At 38.4% G+C, this 19,976-nt stretch overlaps 1 protein-coding gene across 1 annotated transcript in view; it reads left to right on the top strand.

The window, feature by feature from the left end:
- musk (muscle, skeletal, receptor tyrosine kinase) overlaps positions 1 to 19,976 on the top strand; it is a 28,250-nt gene extending 8,274 nt beyond the window's left edge. Inside the window, exons 7-17 of the mRNA XM_030742817.1 lie at positions 1,597 to 1,756; positions 2,224 to 2,230; positions 4,955 to 5,218; positions 6,542 to 6,735; positions 7,042 to 7,065; positions 7,198 to 7,286; positions 11,993 to 12,167; positions 12,346 to 12,529; positions 12,617 to 12,811; positions 14,740 to 14,888; positions 18,153 to 19,976. Coding sequence (XP_030598677.1) covers positions 1,597 to 1,756; positions 2,224 to 2,230; positions 4,955 to 5,218; positions 6,542 to 6,735; positions 7,042 to 7,065; positions 7,198 to 7,286; positions 11,993 to 12,167; positions 12,346 to 12,529; positions 12,617 to 12,811; positions 14,740 to 14,888; positions 18,153 to 18,853 — 2,142 coding nt within the window. The 3' untranslated portion in view covers positions 18,854 to 19,976. The remainder of the gene's footprint in view (positions 1 to 1,596; positions 1,757 to 2,223; positions 2,231 to 4,954; positions 5,219 to 6,541; positions 6,736 to 7,041; positions 7,066 to 7,197; positions 7,287 to 11,992; positions 12,168 to 12,345; positions 12,530 to 12,616; positions 12,812 to 14,739; positions 14,889 to 18,152) is intronic.

The following is a 19,976-nucleotide window of genomic DNA, read 5'->3' on the forward strand; positions in this document are numbered from 1 at the left end:
CCTCAAGTACAAAATAAATATGTAACTTACAATAGCAGGACATATACCATAGTACTTTCCACTTTTTCTTCTTCTCTTTGCCCAAAAACTACACATATGGGGAGAAACTTGCAGAAAACCTGCACATGTGACTTGACCAGCCAAAAGAAACATCAAACAGACAGCATACGAAAATATAGAAACCTGGACCCTACATGAGGACATAAATCCACAGTGAATGTATATATATATATGTAAAATTAACCATTTATCCTTAGCTGCCTTTATCTGTCTCTCTCACTCTCTCTCACACACACACACACACACACTCACACACACACACACACACACACACACACACACACACACACACACACACACACACACACACACACACGCACACCCGTAGACATTATTTAATGTGCTTAAAGGATGGCTTTGGGATCACAGCAAAGGAATTATCATGATGGTGACAGGAGATTGAAGAGATGATCTTGCATTTAGCTTATAATACGCCCTGTTATAAGTGTTAATTGGGCTATTTTTTCAAAGTGATTAAAGTGATATTTTAATGTTTATTTTATTTATTTTTTTAAGGTTTTTAAGATGCTGAGCAGTTTCTGGAACCTTAAAAAAGCCTGAAATACAATTTGGAATAATGCAAACTTGAATACATATGTGACCACCTTTAAAACCTTTAAGACGGGACATTTTTTTCAACAAGCAGCAGACATTTTTTATGCATGCTATTGCGGTCGACATACACCACATAATGTCTGGGTATTTAATAGACTTGGGTGCTAGCTACAATGTGATTACAGGCCCTTAATGCCTGTAAATGCTATGTGTGGGCATGTGCTGATTAAAATGACTGTGAGAGCAGTTTTTCTGGCAGCTTGTTGGGGTCATTAATTTCAGCGGGGCTGGATGGATCGAGCTCGTCCTAAAAACAGACGCAGCTACAAATATAGACATAGCCGCATAATAACACCTTGACCAACTCACTCACACACAGACACGTTAGAGTTCCTCACATAGCATTTATAAATACGTAAGCTTCAATGCATCATCTAAAAACAACAGACACATTTTATCTGGTTACATTTACAATGTGTGAATAGTTACGAAAATTCAAATCTGTTTAAGGAACACAAGTGATTACATTGATGTCAGAAACATATTACATACATTTCGTTTTATAAACACTAAGCCTGGATCTGCTTTTAGATATCTGACTTTTTCTTAATTAATGGAACCAGCACAGTTTGAAGTTTAAAAAAATAAATAATACAGTCACACATCACCCTTCATTGTGCATAAATTATAGTTAAACCCCCCCCCCCCCCCCCCCCCCCCCCCCCACACACACACACACACACACAGCTGTCTACAACAGAGAAGTTAGCTATGGAGAACAAAACTTGTAAATATGGTTATTGCTGCAGCTGACTCGAGCCAGCCTCAAGTGGCCATTCCGGGAACGTCAATTCACTTTTCAGCCCTGCCAGTTCAGCTTGCCACAGCCTCACAGAGAGTCTGCACACATATATGCACTGTTCACATCATCTTTAAAATGTACAGCTGTTGTCTTTTTCTCTCATTGTCATTTTTCTCCAGATCTCAGGAGCCTCAGTAGAAGAGACTCTGGCAGGAGAGGTGATACTCTCTGTTCTCAAAGTGACAGTGACCAAGCCAGCCCTGTATACCTGTCTGGCTTCCAACAGACACAACGCTGGAGCAATCACTGTCAAAGCAACTGCAAAAGTTACTGTTACAGGTGACCTTTGTTGGTTTCCAGTTTACACTAATGTGTTAAATGTTTCAAATTCACTGCAACCCACAGAAAAACACTGCTTTTTTTTTAGCTTCTGTCTGGTTGTTTTGTTTCTACTGTCAGTACTGCCTAATGCTATGCTAGCTGCAGGTTATATTAGTTGTGCTTTGTGTGGTTTCAGCTGTTTGTTGCCTATCCCATTTGGTCACTGCTCCTCAAACACACACACACACGGACACACACCTGTTCCCTAACCACACACACACTGTCCTTCCACCTGGTTGCCCCTCAGTCTCTCCATAGCTAGTGATGACTTGCAGCGAGAAACACCATGGTTAATTTTCTCTTCCAGCTAAGACTGTTTTTTATCTATCAGCCATCTCTCATCAATCTGTCTCTCATCTTTTTCCCTCTGCTTCTACTTGCGGTTATTCATCCGGTGTCCTCTGGATATTGTCACTTCCCAATAGAGTGGAGGTAAGAGAAATTGCCCGTGCCAGATTTGTGTGAAGCTGTCTTTGCTTTATTTATTTGTTACTTCTTTTGTAAATAATATATTTGAATTGACATATAAAACATTTCAGCTTATTTGACCTCATCTGCCACAATTTTTTTTTTTTTTTAAGTGAGCACCATAACCATCTTGGTGCTTTGCTTCATTTTGATTTCTTGGACACAGTGTGCAATTTAGCCCGAATGCCAAGACAAGAATTGTTCTCTCAGTCACCCACATGGTGTGAGTTGAATTTGAACTGTTCTGAGCCTCAGCACAACGGCTGTTGCCACATCTGGACTATGTAACTGTGGTGAGGGAGAGAAAGAGTAAGAGAGAGGGAGGAGACAAGATGCACATAGAAGGAGGCAGAATAAAGAAGACTAAAAAAAGAAAGAAAATAAGGAAAGAAATGCTGGACGTGCTGCCTGATGAGAAATGAAGGACATTAGAGACAGAGGGTTGTAGGCCAGAGAAAGGCAGGTTTAATGGTTGCACTTATCTTGATTTGCCCACTTGTGACCACATCTGGAGTTTAGACGGACAGATACCTGTTGAGAAAAAAAGAGAAATGAAAGAAAAGGCTGGGCTGATAGATTTACAGGTCACCTTTAAGTTTGATAGTTTGGCTTGAACTCTGTTGAAGCGCCAGCCTCCCCATGGGGCAACATCTGGAGTTTGTAAGAGCTGCAATGCAGAGAGGCAGCAGTAAAGCTGGAGTGAAGGTTATCAGAGTACATGCTGTCAGAAAGACAGCTGTGTGCAGCAGACAGAGATAAATGTGGATCATAACAATGCTTGAGGACTAATAGACAAGAAAGCCACAAGAAAATCAGGCAGCCATAGAGTGAAGCAGGAATACAGAGACTGTGGTACACAGACAGGCGGGTTTATGCAAAGCCTGCATGACTGAGTTCCAGCAAGGAAGTCCAACAGACAGGATGCAATTTCACTTAAACTTTCTCCAACCTGTTTCATGAACACCATCTGGATGATGTTAAAGAAGTTATATCAGGTGAAAGACCATTTCTTCTTACTTTTTCTAGTGGACAACCTTCAGTAACAGAAAGTAGTGAAAACGGATTGTTACCTTTAGTCAGCAACTCTTCCTATTTTTCCTCTCTTTTTTGTTGAATTAAAATGTACAACAAAGACACAAATTACACAAGGAAATATTACTGTAAAAAGGCACAGAATATGGTTATTCTATTCAAGTCACTGCTACAGAATTTAAATGTACAAAGCATGTTTTCCTGTAATGAAATAACATGCTGTCACTAATAAATACTTTTTCTGCCACTTATGTCTACACAAAGTAACTTGACTTCCTTTTTGGCTTTTATACCAATAGACTAAACAGTCTACTAAAGACTGAAGTAACTTGGTTGGAAAACATACACCAACTCTCCATCGCCCACATTTTTCCTTCGTACTATCAGAATGCTTGGTCTGGCTTCTTTTCTATGCTCTGTTTAATTCCATTTTAACTGGCTTTTTAACTTTCACATGCAGGTTAGATTTAATCACTAAACTCTACTTGGTTAGGTTTAGGCACTTACATCTAGTTGGTTGTGATTAGGAAAGGATAATAGTTTGGGTTGAAATACTCCCATAACACCAGTAACTGTTGTGTTGGAAAATAATGAGTGGGGAGTTACAGTCCTATCTCACAAATGCTGTAACCCTTTTGATCATATAATTCTACCTTAGCAGTAGCTTAGGCATTGGGGAGCTTTGAAAAAACTAACAAAAACAAAAAAAAAATAGCATTATTTACTTCCTAGGAATTAGTATAGCCTGTTTTATGAGTATGAAAATTACAGTGTCTTGATATCAACCCTATGTAACACTGTCACGGTGTGTGGGAGCAGACCGTGTGGCGTGTATGGAGGTGAGGACCCAAATGCAGGACTCAGGAGCAGGCAGAGGTGAATTAACAAAATGAGCCTTTATTGTGGCTGAAACTCAAACAAATACACAAACCAAGGTAGATAACTAAACTAAAGAAAACCTAAAGTGGGAAAGGGATCTATGGAACACTAGGAGCAAGGGAAATACAGGATGAAACACAGTCACTACAACAAGAAGAATCTGACAAGAGACAAGGGGAAGACTGAGCTAATATATACACCTTGGGAACGAGGGGAGAGTGGAAACAGCTGGGAGGAACAGAATTACACTAATGAGGCAAAGGAAGCAAAACTAAACACAACACACAGGGAACAGGAGAGTGGCAAAATAAAACTGGAAGAGAGTAAACAGGAACACAAATGGAGATTTAACAAATAGGGAGGAAGGTAAAAGATGGGAACAAGACATGGGGGCAAAAACACACAGGGACACCGGGAACACAAGAAAGCAGGGAATCTAATATAATAAACTATACTCAAGAACATGGCTTTGACAACTAAAGTAAGGCTTGAAAACATAAACTGCTAAACCATAATGAAGCTGAGACAAAAGAAAACTAAGAAATGCAACTAGAGAAATTAAAACATACCAGAAATTCAATGACAAAACTACAAAACACTGCACAAAAGGACCAGGACCATGATAAACACTTACAGAAGATTTTAGAGTGATGTCATCAAACTACAGTAGAGCTGTATAGAAATAAAATGAATGTGCATTAGAATTATTATGTGTCACTTTATAGTGATTTTTCCTTTAATTTGTCAAATGTCTGTATGTGTGTCTCCTTCAAACAGACTTTATAAAGGTGTCGCAGGCTACTGCAGTGCATATCGTGGAGATGCTTGTCGCACAATATTGCACGATGATTCGCTGGTTTTCTTCAACTCCTCCTTCTCGAACCCTGAGGACGTGCTGGAGTACTTTGTTCAGAGCTGGTGGGCGGAGGTAGAAGGGCTCAGCGGGCTGTGCAGCCCTGCAGTGCGCTCGTTGCTCTGCCACTCCTCCTTCCCTGACTGCAACCCATCAGGTTTAGGACCTGCACCAAAACCTGTCTGCAGGTAGTATTGTTCTCCATGGTCTCCTTTTCTCTCTTACTTTGTGCAGTGTAGAAATAAATGCAGAACTGAATGAGTTGTATAGTGTGCATAGTGGGCCAGGAGTGCCAAAAAGAAGCAAATGCACAATTAATTGTCAACAATTAATTGAAACTGGAAATATATAAATAAATATTTAATAAATAACCCATTAATTAAATGTATTCTTAATTGATGAAAATATCAGTTCACTTAATTAAGATGTTAGATTCAACTCATTGTCATTGTGCACACAACAAAATATTCACTCCAGATCACTCATCCAGAGACGAGCATTTGCGGTTATGCAGCCAGAGACTGGCGCTACTGTTAGGCAATGTGGTTTAATTGTCTTGCCCAAGGACACAACACAGCACAGGAACAGGGGCTTGAACCTGTAACCTTCTGGCTGCAAAGCAAGCGCCTACGCACTACGCCACTGCCACAGCTTAAAACATATATTTAATTATTTCATGATTCCTGTGCTGCAGTGTATCGCGGAATAATTTAAACTGTCACTGTAGCTCATCAACAAACCTTAACATTTGATTGGCTACCCTGCACAGCAAGTCACAACAGATTAATCCCAGAAAATGGATTAATGCAGTGTCACACTCAGATGGGGCAGCCAGGTATCCCAGAATGAATTTCAAACTATATCAAAGGTTTCAAATATAGTTATTGTTCCTATTTGTATGTCACCAAATAAACTTACAGTTTTTTCGGTGAGAATGTAGAAGCATCATCTTCAAATCTGTTCAGTTGGTCCTGATAGAACCGATTTGCAAAAGTGCGCCAATGTTTTTGAGATGTCAGGTCCCACTAGCCAAACAGCCAGCCTACCTCGTCAGCCACATATCAGCTTACAGGGTGATCACGGCCTGCTCCTGGAACACTGTTTTCAAAACCCCCTGCTGACCCTGATCTCTCAGTGGAGGGTAAACACAGGATATAATTCAGTTAGGTTAGATATCTAACAGGTGATGTTTTCTTTCACTGTTTTATTTATTCCCATGAAAACTGGTTTGGCTGAGATTAAAGTTAAGCTTCCTAATTAGATAATTTTAGTGAACTATTTATTTATTTGCAATTTTAATTAATTCATGAAATATTTACAAATTATTATTTATTTACCATTTTAATTAATGACAATTATTTAATGAAGTTATTTATTTTATTTTTTTTTTCATTTTGGCACTCCTGACACTCCATAGAGTAGAATCATTCAGATTTATTAACCAAAAGACTGAATGACTGAATTTATTTTAAATGTATGAATGAAGCTTTCACTTTTTTCCTAATAAACAGAGAACACTGTCTGGCAGTGAAGGAGCTGTACTGCCATAAGGAATGGTTGGTAATAGAAGGCAGCTTTTCAGTCCAGTCTGGGCTCTTCAGCTCTGTCACTGGGTCCCAAGCTCCCATTTCACTGCTGCCAAACTGTCAGGCCTTACCCAGTCTTCTTGCAGACTCTGATGGATGTACATATGTTCCTTTTGCAGGTAAGACCATCTGGAGTGGAGGAAGACTCTAAAGTACTGTATTTAAGAGCAGACTGCCCTTGTGTTTTTCCTGTTTTTAATTATTTTCCTCAAGTCTGTTAAATCAAAGATCAGAAAAAAAGGGAAAAAGAAGCTTGACTGCAGCATTCATTAAAGTTAAAAAAAGCAAATATGAAAAGTAAATAAAGTGTTATGTTAAAAAAAAGAAGGGGTTGGTTTGGTACAGCTGTGTGTGCTAAAGCCTGGCCTGCATAATATTTATTTATTTATTTTTTTTAATATATATATATATTTTCTGCATTTCAGATATCAAGAAAGATCTAATAACAAGTAAGTACAAAAAAGTGTTTCGGTGCACTGCAGCCAATTTGTTTCCAACTGCCACAATTAATCTCATGTAACAATGAATTAATTATTATCAAAAAAGAAACTGAGCCTACAGTATATCTATTCTGTTTCCAGCAACATGTTACAGTGACAGAGGTCATTTCTACCAGGGCAGCGTGAATGTGACAAGGTCTGGGATACCGTGCCAGCCATGGAACCAACAGGTATTGTGGTCTGTGTGTATATTTGTGTATATGTTCCTAGAGCCACAAAACTACACAGATTTTTTAGCTGAAAACAGGATGCATTTGATTAATGACCAAAGCATAAAATGATTCCAACAGATTTAAACCAAGAGAATATAGATGTTAGACTGATACTGTGCATTTGTGTGTGCATGCATGTTCAATTTTACATCAAGACATTTTTTCCCCTCACTCAGAAGCAGAAAAGCACACAAAAATGCTTACATGTGCAAACACCACACACACAAATGTGTTAAATACGCCCGCCCACACACACACACACACACACACACACACACACACACACACACACACACACACACACACACACACACACACACACACACACACTCTCTTCCTGTGGCCCAAAAGCTCCTTTATGTTTTTATGGCTTTGCTCAGTGAGAGGGTCTGTTTGGGTGAACTGTTACTACTCTCCTGTGCAGCGTGTGTGTGTGTGTGTGTGTGTGTGTGCCAGGTCAGCAGAGAGGGAGGGGCTCATTATGTCACATCCTGCCTCTGGAAGCAATTAGTTCTCACACGCATATGTTCCACAGGCTCCGTCACTAAGACACTCACACTCAAACACACACACACACACACACACACACACACACTCTACTATCTACTAGCTGAGAAAAAGCTTGCTGTCTAATGCAGTTCACAAATGTTAGCACAGTCTGCCTTTGTCTTCACATGATGCTTCACTGCACTTTTGAATGCTAATGAACTGCTGTTGTTTTCTTCACACACACCCCAAACTATGTTTGCCACATTTAACAGTGTCTGATATGAACAAGTAAACATAAACGTATAGCTTTGGTTTTGAATCCTACAAGATTTATGCTCAGATCCCTCATCTTCATTCTAAAAAGTGGTGAAATGTTTACAGTTCCTCATACTGGATGACATTTACCAGAGATGCTTGTGTGTCCATGTGCATGGATTGATTTGTGTGGAAATAAAGTTCCTCTATACTGCAAGCATTTGTGGAAAGACTACTACCACTATACCACTAAATGTGCAGTTATTTTAGCTCCAGAATGTTAACACCCTTTCTCTGCAAAATTTTAATAAATTTTAATTAAAGGCAGGCAGTGTAAACATTAAAAAAAAAAAAAAAATCCTTCTCTAGAATCCTGTGGTAAAGGAGCTCATTTCTTGAAAATTCAACAAACAAGCAGCAGATTGCACTATGAGCTCATCTTTTCTCATGGTAAATTTCCAGGCAAGTCAAAAAGAAATAAATACCACATCATGTCTAAGCTTGGGAGAGTTTGGAGGAACTCATAAAACTACCTGCACTGCATCAGTGGAAATCATTTGTGGAAATGATAAGATAAGATATTCATTGAAAGTGAATGTTGAATACCAAACGTAAAAAAGGTAGAACTGAGGGTCATTTTTCTCTCAACCTTTGTGTATTCAACCCTGGATCTACACAACTTTAGAAATGCACCTTATTTTTGTATCCCATCTGTCATCATAAAACTTTTTAACATCTTAATGAAATTTGAAACCTTCTGGATTTTTCAGAATTTAGAATAATTGACTGTTTACTGTGATGATGGCATAGTGGCAATAACGATGAGGTAAGATGAAAATGTTAGCATTTCTAACTACAGCTGGCAAATAACTTAACTATAATTAGATAATTGAGAAATTTTTTTAGACGGTGCTATTTTACAGTTTTCCACTTTTCTCATTAGAATTTGCCATTGAAAGTATCATTAAAAGCTCAGATGTTAGCTTGAACTTTGTACAGTTATATCGTTACTTGTTCTGCATCTAAATTTCTTTCCACCAAGTGAATTTTTAAGACCAATTCCAGACCCTTTCTACAGTAGGTCTCCCTTTTTACATTTGACACCTTCAACTATCCAGACAACTAATCCACTAGGAGCATGTTAGCTCATTTACCTAGCCACTTAGAGCAGATTAGCTAGGAGCAGGTATAATTTTTTGTAAACTAGACATTGTATAAACAAACCCTAGATTTTTTTGATGCTATCTTTTTTATACCACAGTCTCAAATCTTGACCATAGATTCATCAAATTACTCACAAAATGTGAGAGGCAGGTCTCCCTTAGACTTCATATACTTCATAAGTTTAATGCAAAAGCAGGGGGCTTGGTAAGGATGGGGGGGGGGGGGCACTAAGGGGAGCAGGGCTTAGCAAACCAGTGTTGTGTGTCTACACTACACTAGGACAGTAGGATTGAAGCTATTAAGAAGATAGAGTGACATCAGGAAGTGAGACTCTAGCCCATGCTGCTTCCAGGAAAAGACTGGAACTTTCTGATATAATGTTTTGGCTGAACAAAAGTCAGAAGGTGGGCTGTTAAACATGATGGAATCATTTTGATGATTAAGCTTAACTTCTTGGCCAGCTCCAAAGCTTTCATTTCCTTCTTGTAAGCAGCCTGTAATACCAGCATCAGTGGGGTAATGTCTGTTCTAACGGTTCTCTCAGGGCAATGTTAATGTGATTGCACAATTTTGAACTCAACAGCCTTTTTTTTTTCTTTTTTTTTTTTGGTTTAAGTTTTCCAGATAGTCCTGGAAAAGCGGGGATGTGCACTTGAAAAAACTAGCCCTCCAAACAAACAAACAAATAAATAAAGCATTCAATCATAAAAAATAAAAATGATTAAAACTTTAAAAAAAATTGTAGAAAGTGAGGTTTCATTAATGCTTTAGTTAAGTTCAGAAATTTACCATTAATAATAACTAATAATGGCACAATTCATTTTAATATGATAAAGTGCTTGATAAATTAATACATTTAAAAAAAACATGACAATTAATTTACAAAAAAACCTTCCATAATTTTCTAATCAATCTAAAAATTCAATACATTTTTTATTAATTAATTAATTAAATTCTTAATGTGCTTCAAGGTGGGTTATTTCGTGAAACTATTAAAAAACATCTATACAAAATTATTATTTTTTTGCATTTTTGGCCACAGCAGCTTTTATCAGCAGTGGAGAGAGACAGGAAATGTGGAAGGATACAGGGGACGAGATGCGGGCAAATTGGCGACGGGCCGGGACTCGAACCCGCACCTCCCGCACCGCAACGCAGTATATGTATGTGGTTGCTGGCTTCACCACTAAGCGACCTGGGTGCCCAAAAAAATAGATATTTAAATGCATAAAAAATACATGGAAAAATCAGACCACTGTTGATCAGAATTCCAGCAAAGTTGTGCGCTTCACCCACAAACATAAATTGTTATAGAGCTACATTAATATTGCATAAAAATGACAACTCCAGATTACTAACTGACACATGAATTTAAAGTCACCCTTTATCTTCTATCTTCTGCACATGAGAGAGCACACACTTTAACTAAATGTTTTTATAATGGATATAAATGATCCCCGATCAGATATATGACTTTTGTAGGAAATGAGCAGAACACTTTAATGTTCCACATCATATGGTATTCACCTTAGAATGATTTCTCATAAAAGTCACATTTCCGTTCAGCACAAACTTGTAAACTGTAGAACTACATGATACATGGATGGAGTTACTTTGGCCCCATTTTTTGTTGAGTCATAGAAGTGCTGCAGTCTGAGTCACATCTTTATTGCCGAGGAAAACATTACTAATGAATTAAACATACTATATAACAGTACCATTCCTGTGTTATGTATATGACTCAGCCTAAGTATCATCCAGAATAACTTAGTTGCCACTAATTAAGAATTAAGAGGGTCAAGTTCTCTTTCTAACAGGAAATGCAACTTGATCCGCTGCTGGATATTACTCACCAGCAGTGGTCTTATTTATGCACCAAACCCCCGTTTTTTTTTGTTTTTTTTTAGAAATGCTCTCTCTCTGTGGTCTAGAGTATTGTGGAATAGTGTTGCAAAATGTCTGCAGGAAGAAGATTGGGAAGGATGGTTGAGTGCACAAAGTGTTGCACTTTGACAATGGAGACTTGTATCCCATTTCCTGCCAAATGTCAGTGAATTATCTTGGACGCCAGTGACAAATGGACTAACATGTCATTCTATTATGAAGACTTGTTGTTTTAAGCATTCCTGGCACCGGTTAGAAATCGACCCTGTGCAGCTGACTTCACACGTTCAGCTACAGCAACACGTGTTGAACCAAGCGTTTCCAGCTCATATCTTCATGTCTCTTGGGATGGATTTGGCCATTGCTCTTCTCATGATTAAAGCCCATGACACACAAACACACCAGATGTTCTGTATTTACGTTGGCAGTCTAGATTGCTGGAACAGTCATGTAACCCCCTTGGCCCTCACAATAGCCCATGGTTATTAATCTGTAACCTTACTATAGTCACAGAACAGGGCCATGAAAAATTATTTGGAAGGTTATCTTAGTTTCACTTTTGATTTTAGACTCAGGTTTTAAAAACTATCCATCCCAATCAATTCTTTCTTACAGAAGCAAAATACAGAAACTCTACTAGACTTTACAAAAGGTTGATTTCCACTTTACCCCAGAGGATAGGGTCAGCAGCAGAACAGAAAAGAGATCAAGTATTACGCAGAAACCTTGTCTGTACTCATCTGCTGCAAACCATGTGTATTTGCTAATTAAGATACCTAACCTCCCCTGTTATGTAATGCTAGTCTTCTATTTTATTCCTTTGTTGGGAAAAGCTTGACTCCTCCTGCTTACTGTTATGCTTTGTCCTGTAGGTTCCCCACCAGCACCGCCTGTCAGTGGATGTCATTCCAGAGTTGAAGAATTCAGACAACCATTGCAGGAACCCAGGAGGAATCAGTGACAAGCCCTGGTGTTATACCTTAAATCCACACATACGCTGGGAGTACTGTGCTGTGCCACAGTGTGGGGAAACAGGCTTAGCATCAGGTACTGCCTTTTCCATTTAAGTCTTTAGTCCCAAGTTCACCCATTTACAATTCCTAGTTCTCTTTTACAGTACACAGCACACTAAAAGCTACCTGCTAATGCATAGCCAAAGATTAGACTGCACAATCAAGGCTTTCAGGTCCAAGTTTAGTGACTTTCTTATATCTGTGTATTTAAGTTGTGAAGCCAGAGTCAACAGGCCCTCATCAGACTCCTCGTTTCCCTCCCACGACCACATTATCACCGGCTTTCTCAATGTCTGTCATCGTTGTTGTTCTGACCGCCCTTGCCACTGCAGTCTTCCTCGCCATTATCATTCTTGCCTGCTACAGACGGAAGAAGCAGTGGAGGAATCGAAAGAGGTAAAAGAAAGATAAGAAAGATGTAGTACATTTCTTTATCTACGGTCTGTCCTTCTATCTTTTTAACCCTCACACTTTTGTCATCAGAAGAGTACTGGAGACCCCGACATTGAGCACTCTACCGTCAGAGCTCTTGCTTGATCGACTCCACCCCAACCCCATGTACCAGCGTGTTCCCCTGCTGCTGAACTCAAAACTGCTGGCCCTTGAGTATCCCCGAAATAATATCCAATATGTTCGAGACATTGGGGAAGGAGCCTTTGGACGGGTTTTCCAAGCCAGGTGAGAAAGCAGAGGGAATGGGAGGGGGGGGTTGGCGTGGACAATTTTATACTGTTTCTATCTCACAGGGCAACAAAAGAAGAGATGAACAAATAGGATAAAAACAGAGAGTGAGGGGAAGTAGGCATATTCAAATTGTTAGAGGCTATTTGATTGCAAGATTTGCACTAGTTCTTCACACTATTATTTAACATTGCCATGTCATAATCATAATCACTGGCAGGGGCTAAACTGATGATGCTGGTATGTCTAAGACAGAGGAAGAGGGGAAGGGAGTGAGGCAGCACTAAGGCAGAGAGGAGGATGAGATGGCTAAACAAGGTCACTGCTCATTTGGAGAACTGCTGCGTCATTCACAAAGTCACAAGGCAAGCTGTTACAGGTGTCACTTTCACTGCACACTGAGCCTGTTTACAGCAAGACATGAATGTTGGCAAACTCATCTCCTGAATCATACCTAATACCAGTGCAGTGTCATATGGTAGTTTTATTTCTAAAAAGCCATAAATAACCCAAATCTAGTAATTTGTTGTGACAAGACCCACTGGTGACAGCATTTCACAGTCAAAGCTATCCATAACTGATAGCTATCACAGCCAATTAAATGTTCTACACGAGAATTCAGGACAGCAGAAGTGATACGGTTTAGATTTTCTAACCTTGTTAGGCTCCCTCTTACTCGTACCCCACAGCTTTGTCACCCATAGGATGTGAGGGAGAATAAAGAATGTAAAGCTCACTGTGATCGCCTGTTTTGATAACTGAAACATGAATTGATCTATACAAGAAAAAAAGAAATTTTGATTTCAATTGAATTTCCTATTGTGCTGTAAGTTGCATGATTGTAGTCAGCACACACATCACATGATAGACAAGATTTAAAACTAATGCAATATATAAATGGAGGCATCAATGCATATCACAGTACAGTACAATAATAGCATGCAGCGTTATGACAGTAGCACCTGTAGTGCATAGCCAGTCAAATCTGAGAGATGTCCTGAGGGCTAGATAGTAATCCCTCACTGAGAACTGGAATGTTGCAGTATATAGACACTCCTGGGAACATAATACACACACTGACTGACATGAACACAAATACACACTCACATGCACACGCTGCTATGATTTTATACTTATCTGTAAAAAATCTCAGATAAAATCTGTGTCTGACTTATAATATGAAAGCTCCAAACCTTAACCTAAAAAGTCTTTTGCAACTTTTATCTCCTGTATTCACTCAATAAACACATACATAGAGAGTACATTTAGTTATTTGTGACACTCACACCTGTGTTACTTTAATAGACCTGAGGAAAAAAAAATCTTCCCTGACAGCAGTGCTTCAGTCTGTAGTTTCGTATCATGTGTGACTCTGTTTGTAAATCTATGGGTGGAACTTTTGAATATACTATGTGTATGTGTTATTGGGGTTTGTGTGTGTGTGTGTGTGTTTTTTTTTTGTTTTTTTTTGTGTGCACACCATATACACTGCTCAAAAAATTAAAGGAACACTTTGAAAACACATCAGATCTCAGTGGGACCAAAAAGATATGCTGGATTGTCACATGAGCCTGGGCATTGTTGTGCACCAGGATATATATTTTTTTTTTGAGCAGTGTATTAAACTACAACAGGAAACAACATGTTCACTTCATTTTGTATCTCAGTCAACACAGGAAGGATGTCTATGCAGGCCTGTTGTATGTATGCATGTGTATTACATGCACATTTCTTCCACTTACATACCTGCACTATTTTTCTCAGATGCTTATTGGTAAAGTTGAAAGACACATTTGAAATAAATGGTTACAGAGGTCTGGTTTATGCATTACTGACAAAATCATTAACAATAAAATACAAATATTGATAATATTAAAATGTTTTCATGAACAGTTCATGAATATCTTTGTGTGTGTCTGTTGCAGAGCACCAGGCCTGCTGCCAGTGGAGTCTTTCACAATGGTTGCAGTGAAGATGCTGAAGGAGGAAGCCTCTGCTGACATGCAGAATGACTTCCAGAGAGAGGCAGCACTCATGGCCGAATTTGATCATCCAAACATAGTTCGACTCTTAGGTTAGTGTGCACTTGTGTGTAAAAGATTTGCAAAGAGGCAACAGTTACAAATGGATTTTACATTAAATAATTGCTGGATCCCTGACTTTCCTTCAGGGAGGAGTAAAGTGCAAAAACAGAAGCACAGAATGGGAGAAAAAAAAAAAGCATTTAGATATCTAAAATAAAATAAAAAAATAAAAGGAGGATGACACAAAGAGGTTTTGGATGTTTTGGAGGTTTGGATCATTCAGAAAAAGGTCTAAATTCAGTTGTCAATTAATTTTTACCTGCTTATATTAAGCAACAATTTAACAGTAAACTTTAAAAAGAATTGCAGAGCTTTCAAGTAAAAAAAAACAGAAGAAAAAAAAGAGAATTGCCTCTTAGCATTTCATTCTCTCCCTTTTCTTCTGGAAATTTAAGTCCAATTTTCCATGCAGCAATTTTCCTGAAATGTTTTTGTCCCACTGTGGGACCATTAAAGCATTAGAGATCCAGATAGGGCTGTTTGCCAGTAAATAACTGCTGCTTGACAACTAATGTGCCTTTGTTGGCCAATGTAAAATAAATGTGCTCTATTAAAATGTTGCATCTACACTAATACAGCATATCTAATCTAACACAAACAGCTCTCATTCAAAAATACTTCCAGGAAGACATTTAGAGATACAGAAGAGTTGGTGCTGTCAGTGAGTGATTTTTCTTTTTTAAATTAACATTCAGTCCCTCACTCACGCGCAGTGAATGCAGTATCTGATGTTTTCTGTTCTTTTCTGAGACACTAACGGCAAAGTCTCTGCTGTGCATGAAACCGGAGGAGTTGATTAGATTATTTCCTCGACCTTTTAATTACACCTATAGACTAATAATACAGCTGTAAATCATGTGTAAAAATATATGCATTGTCCAAAACATGAGTGTGTCAAAATTAGAGATGCTATAAGTCTATGTGTCAGTACTTAGGTCCATGTGTGTGGCCTCTCTCTTTCATATATTTAGCAATGAGCGAAACATTTTAATCCAGCTACTGTCCTTCAGCAAAGGTCACTACCACTAAATTGCAACTTGTTTTTGCAACACCACCCTCTACAGATAGATGCATGTGCGCACATACACCCAGACACCCTCGACTACACAAGCACATAACAAGTGTTCACTGGGGAGCTGTGCTATTCAGTGACCCACAGGACTTGAATTAAGTGAGCATGACCGCCAGTCCTCCTCCTCTCACCTAAAGTTCATTGTAAGTATGTTGCGACTGCAAAGTGCAAAAATAAAAAAAAGTGAACTACAACTGAAAAAGCTGCTTTCGCTTCTGGTTGTTTAAAAAGTTTAATCTAGGTAAGAATTTGGATTTGGATTCAGAAATCCCAGGTTTAGCCGTCCAGGATCAAGTATTAAACCCTACTTCTCTGCCACTCACATACCCGAAAACATAAATATGCATTTTCACAAATGTATTGTGGATAAAAAGTTATTGTGCATTAGTCAATAAAATATGAACATTCAGAGTTTTTCATTTGTGTAGAGGACATTTATTGAAGCTCTGCTATATGGAGATTTGTGTAGTTGGGTAAGAGTTTTTTTCCCCTTTACCAGACGAAAACAGACTTAGTCCAGCTTCATCTGCTAAGGGAAGAGAAACTATGCTTGGGATTATCTCAGTTTATTGTGTCATTATAATTAAAACGAAGTGATATATGATCCTACAAGTAATAAAACTGCATCAAAATGCTCTCAATCCTAAAATAAAAACAAAGAGTTGATTGCGTGAAGTCGTCTCGTTTCAGAATCTTTTTTTTTCTTTTTTTTTTACATTTTTGAGCAACTTGTTTTAAAGTTTTCAATCCAATCAGATTACCTCTCTCCCTCACTTGCAGTGGACATCCCTAGAGGGCAGTATTAAATTCAGTCCAAGAGCTGGACTGTGTAATGATTTTCTGTCTTAGTAAATCAGGCCCTTTGCTGATTTCCCCAAAATTCAGCATGACACATTTTATAATTTGTAAAGCTTTAGAAGCTCCACAAGAAGGAGAAATCAATGTCTTTGTGTTTGAACAAAGTTCAAAAGCTTTTTAAATGACTGGGCTACCAATGGGTCATTGAGTTTCCAATTTTCTTTACTAAAAAACAGAAGCGATAAATGTAATCGATCAAAATTATACCTGTAGCCAACATAAGTTGGTATATTTCAGGGCAGTAACCACATAATCATATCAGTCATGTACTAAAATGAGAAGAAAAGAAGAGTGAACTGAAACTACAGTTTAAAGCCAGTGGGTTATTTCTGTTCATCCAGCAATATTTTTTTAGACTTCCACTGTAAAGAACTGAAACTTGTCTATGAAACAAACAAAGGGCAAATTACATGAATAGGATATTTTTAATCTTTGCAGGGCTACTGGGGCTCTGCAAAGCCTTAGCAGTGTGTGCTTTGACACTGCAAAAAGGAATGCAAGAACAAACAAGCAGACAGACTCACTTTTATAGAGCTGCAGTAAATAAGCAGGAAATAAAGAAGCATGATTTTTTGTCACTTCTGCCAAGATGCTGTTCCGCCAAATATTTCATTCATGTGTTTGGCTTGTTGGTAAAAATCACATCGCAATTCTGTAAATTGTTGTCCAGTGGGTATGGAAGATACTGTATGTCTAATAAAGGTTGCATGTCTACTATATTCAATGTAAATTTATTTAGGAGCTTATATATGCTAGCATTACTTAAAAGATTAAAAATTGTACAGGTAATCACCAAGTAAATCCAGGTTTTCTTATTTGTTTTTTTAAGATACTGTAGCCCTTTCTGTCCCTATCAAACATGCAAAACCCGTGGAACCCCTTACTGCTAAAAATGTACATTTCAAATAACTTCTATTAATCACGTGATATCTAAAATATGTGCAGCTTCAATCATACCAGTCTCAATTTAGTCTCTTCCCTTTATTTGTCATCGTTTCCCCACAGCAGCCCAAGTCCAGGAAAAGCAGTAGGTTAATTTAGCAAATATAAATATACCATGTTTACATCATGAGGCCACTGGCATAGGAATACAAGAAGATCTCATCTGTGTTTATATCTTGTTAATATATATTTTTGGCATTTTAAGGTGAATGACCTATATGATACTGTAGAAGAAAAAATGTTAATTTAGTGTTTTTAATGCTTCTACTGGTATGTTTATGGGGGTAAACATTTATAAGCAGCTCTCCAAAAACCTCTTTTGTGGGAAAATCAACAGCATCGTAGGTCATCAAATGGAGTTACCTCTATGCTCTTTCCTCAGGTGTGTGCGCAGTGGGTAAACCAATGTGTCTGATGTTTGAGTACATGGCCCACGGTGACCTCAATGAGTTCCTGCGTCGCAGATCTCCAACCCAGTCAGTGCGCACCCTCAGCCACGCCAGCTTGTCGGGTCGCAGTTTCTCCTCTGAGCTGGAGGCCGGACCTCTCTCCTGTGTAGAGCAGTTATCCATTTCCAAGCAGATCGCTGCAGGAATGGCCTACCTGTCAGAGCGCAAGTTTGTCCATCGTGACCTAGCGACACGGAACTGCCTGGTTGGAGAGGAAATGGTGGTAAAGATCGCGGACTTTGGCCTCTCCAGAAACATCTACTCAGCTGATTACTACAAAGCCAATGAAAATGATGCCATCCCCATTCGCTGGATGCCCCCTGAGTCAATATTCTACAATCGTTATACTACAGAGTCAGATGTGTGGGCCTATGGTGTGGTGCTATGGGAGATCTTCTCCCATGGGATGCAGCCGTATTATGGCATGGGTCATGAGGAGGTTATTTACTATGTGAGGGATGGTCACATCCTTTCCTGTCCTGAGAACTGTCCTTTGGAGCTGTATAATCTGATGAGGCTCTGTTGGAGCACACATCCATCCGATAGGCCGAGCTTCAGTAGCATTCATCGGATACTGGAGCGCATGCATCAAAACAGACTAAGCATCAATGCTGACACTGAAGTTGACTGTTAACTTTAACAAAAATGTTTCCTCCCTGTGTAAAAGGCATTGATTTGCTGGCTTGATGATTTAATGAATACTTAGTCTGAACCCAAAGATACAGTGCTGTGAAAAAAATATTTGTCCCCTTCCAGATTGTTTTGCATGTTTGTCACATTTACATGTGTGTGACAAAGATGCAAAAAAGAAAAAAATAAATAAATAAATAAATAAATAGAAAGACGCCAAGAAGGGGAGCACTGTATCTTGCATGCTCAGTCATTTCATTTTTGGAATTTGTCTCTTCAGAAGGCCCAGTATGGTCATATTTTGGTAATTTGCATGTTGCTACTTCAGAGGTCAGGACATCAGTTTCTGACCGTTTACCAGGAGCTGTCCATCAAACAGGTCTGCTTTAATTTTAAAAACCTATGAATGGACTCGCTCCAGACCCAGAGCCTTTGAACTACGTGGAACCTAAAAATACAGATATTTCATAGACATTGGATTTTTTTTCTTTTTTTGCTATAAACTTGATGAAAATTTCGTAAATGCTCTGATTGGGGTCAGTGTGACCTTGCTGTTTATTGGTCACAGAGAGAATCAACATGTGAAAAGCTATTTCTTTGACAGTGTTATTGTAAGGGATTGATTATATATTAATTACAACATGACATTTCCCTTTAAGTCAGCTCTAGCTTATTCCACAGTGGCACACAATCACTTTAAATCACTGATTGTTTTGTAGTCAAGTTGGTATTCCACTTTGGGGCATTCTTTTTTATTTTTGTTTCCTTTTTTAATGTTATAAATTTTAGCTGTTTGTTGTTGATAATTTCTTTAACATATAAGCAAATTATAGCAGGTATAAGTTAATACTTTTTTCTGGCTTGCATTATTATTTCTCATAAAGTTCCTCACTGAAGCACAAAAACACATATAAGAGCATTGTTAACCTGAGTCATTCTCCTGCCTTAAATAGACAGTAAGTCAGTGACAAATTGCCAAAATGTCTTCATTCTAAGTATAAATCTAGGATGGGAGCTCATAAAAAAGAAATCATGTGTAGTGCTTTTATTTTGAACCTTTTTTTTTTTATTCCATTTGGGTTATATTGTTTGAAAGTATGATTTAAAAAAAAACTATGGTATTCATA

Source organism: Archocentrus centrarchus, chromosome 12 (assembly GCF_007364275.1).
Source record: "Archocentrus centrarchus isolate MPI-CPG fArcCen1 chromosome 12, fArcCen1, whole genome shotgun sequence".
Taxonomy (NCBI): Eukaryota; Metazoa; Chordata; class Actinopteri; order Cichliformes; family Cichlidae; genus Archocentrus; species Archocentrus centrarchus.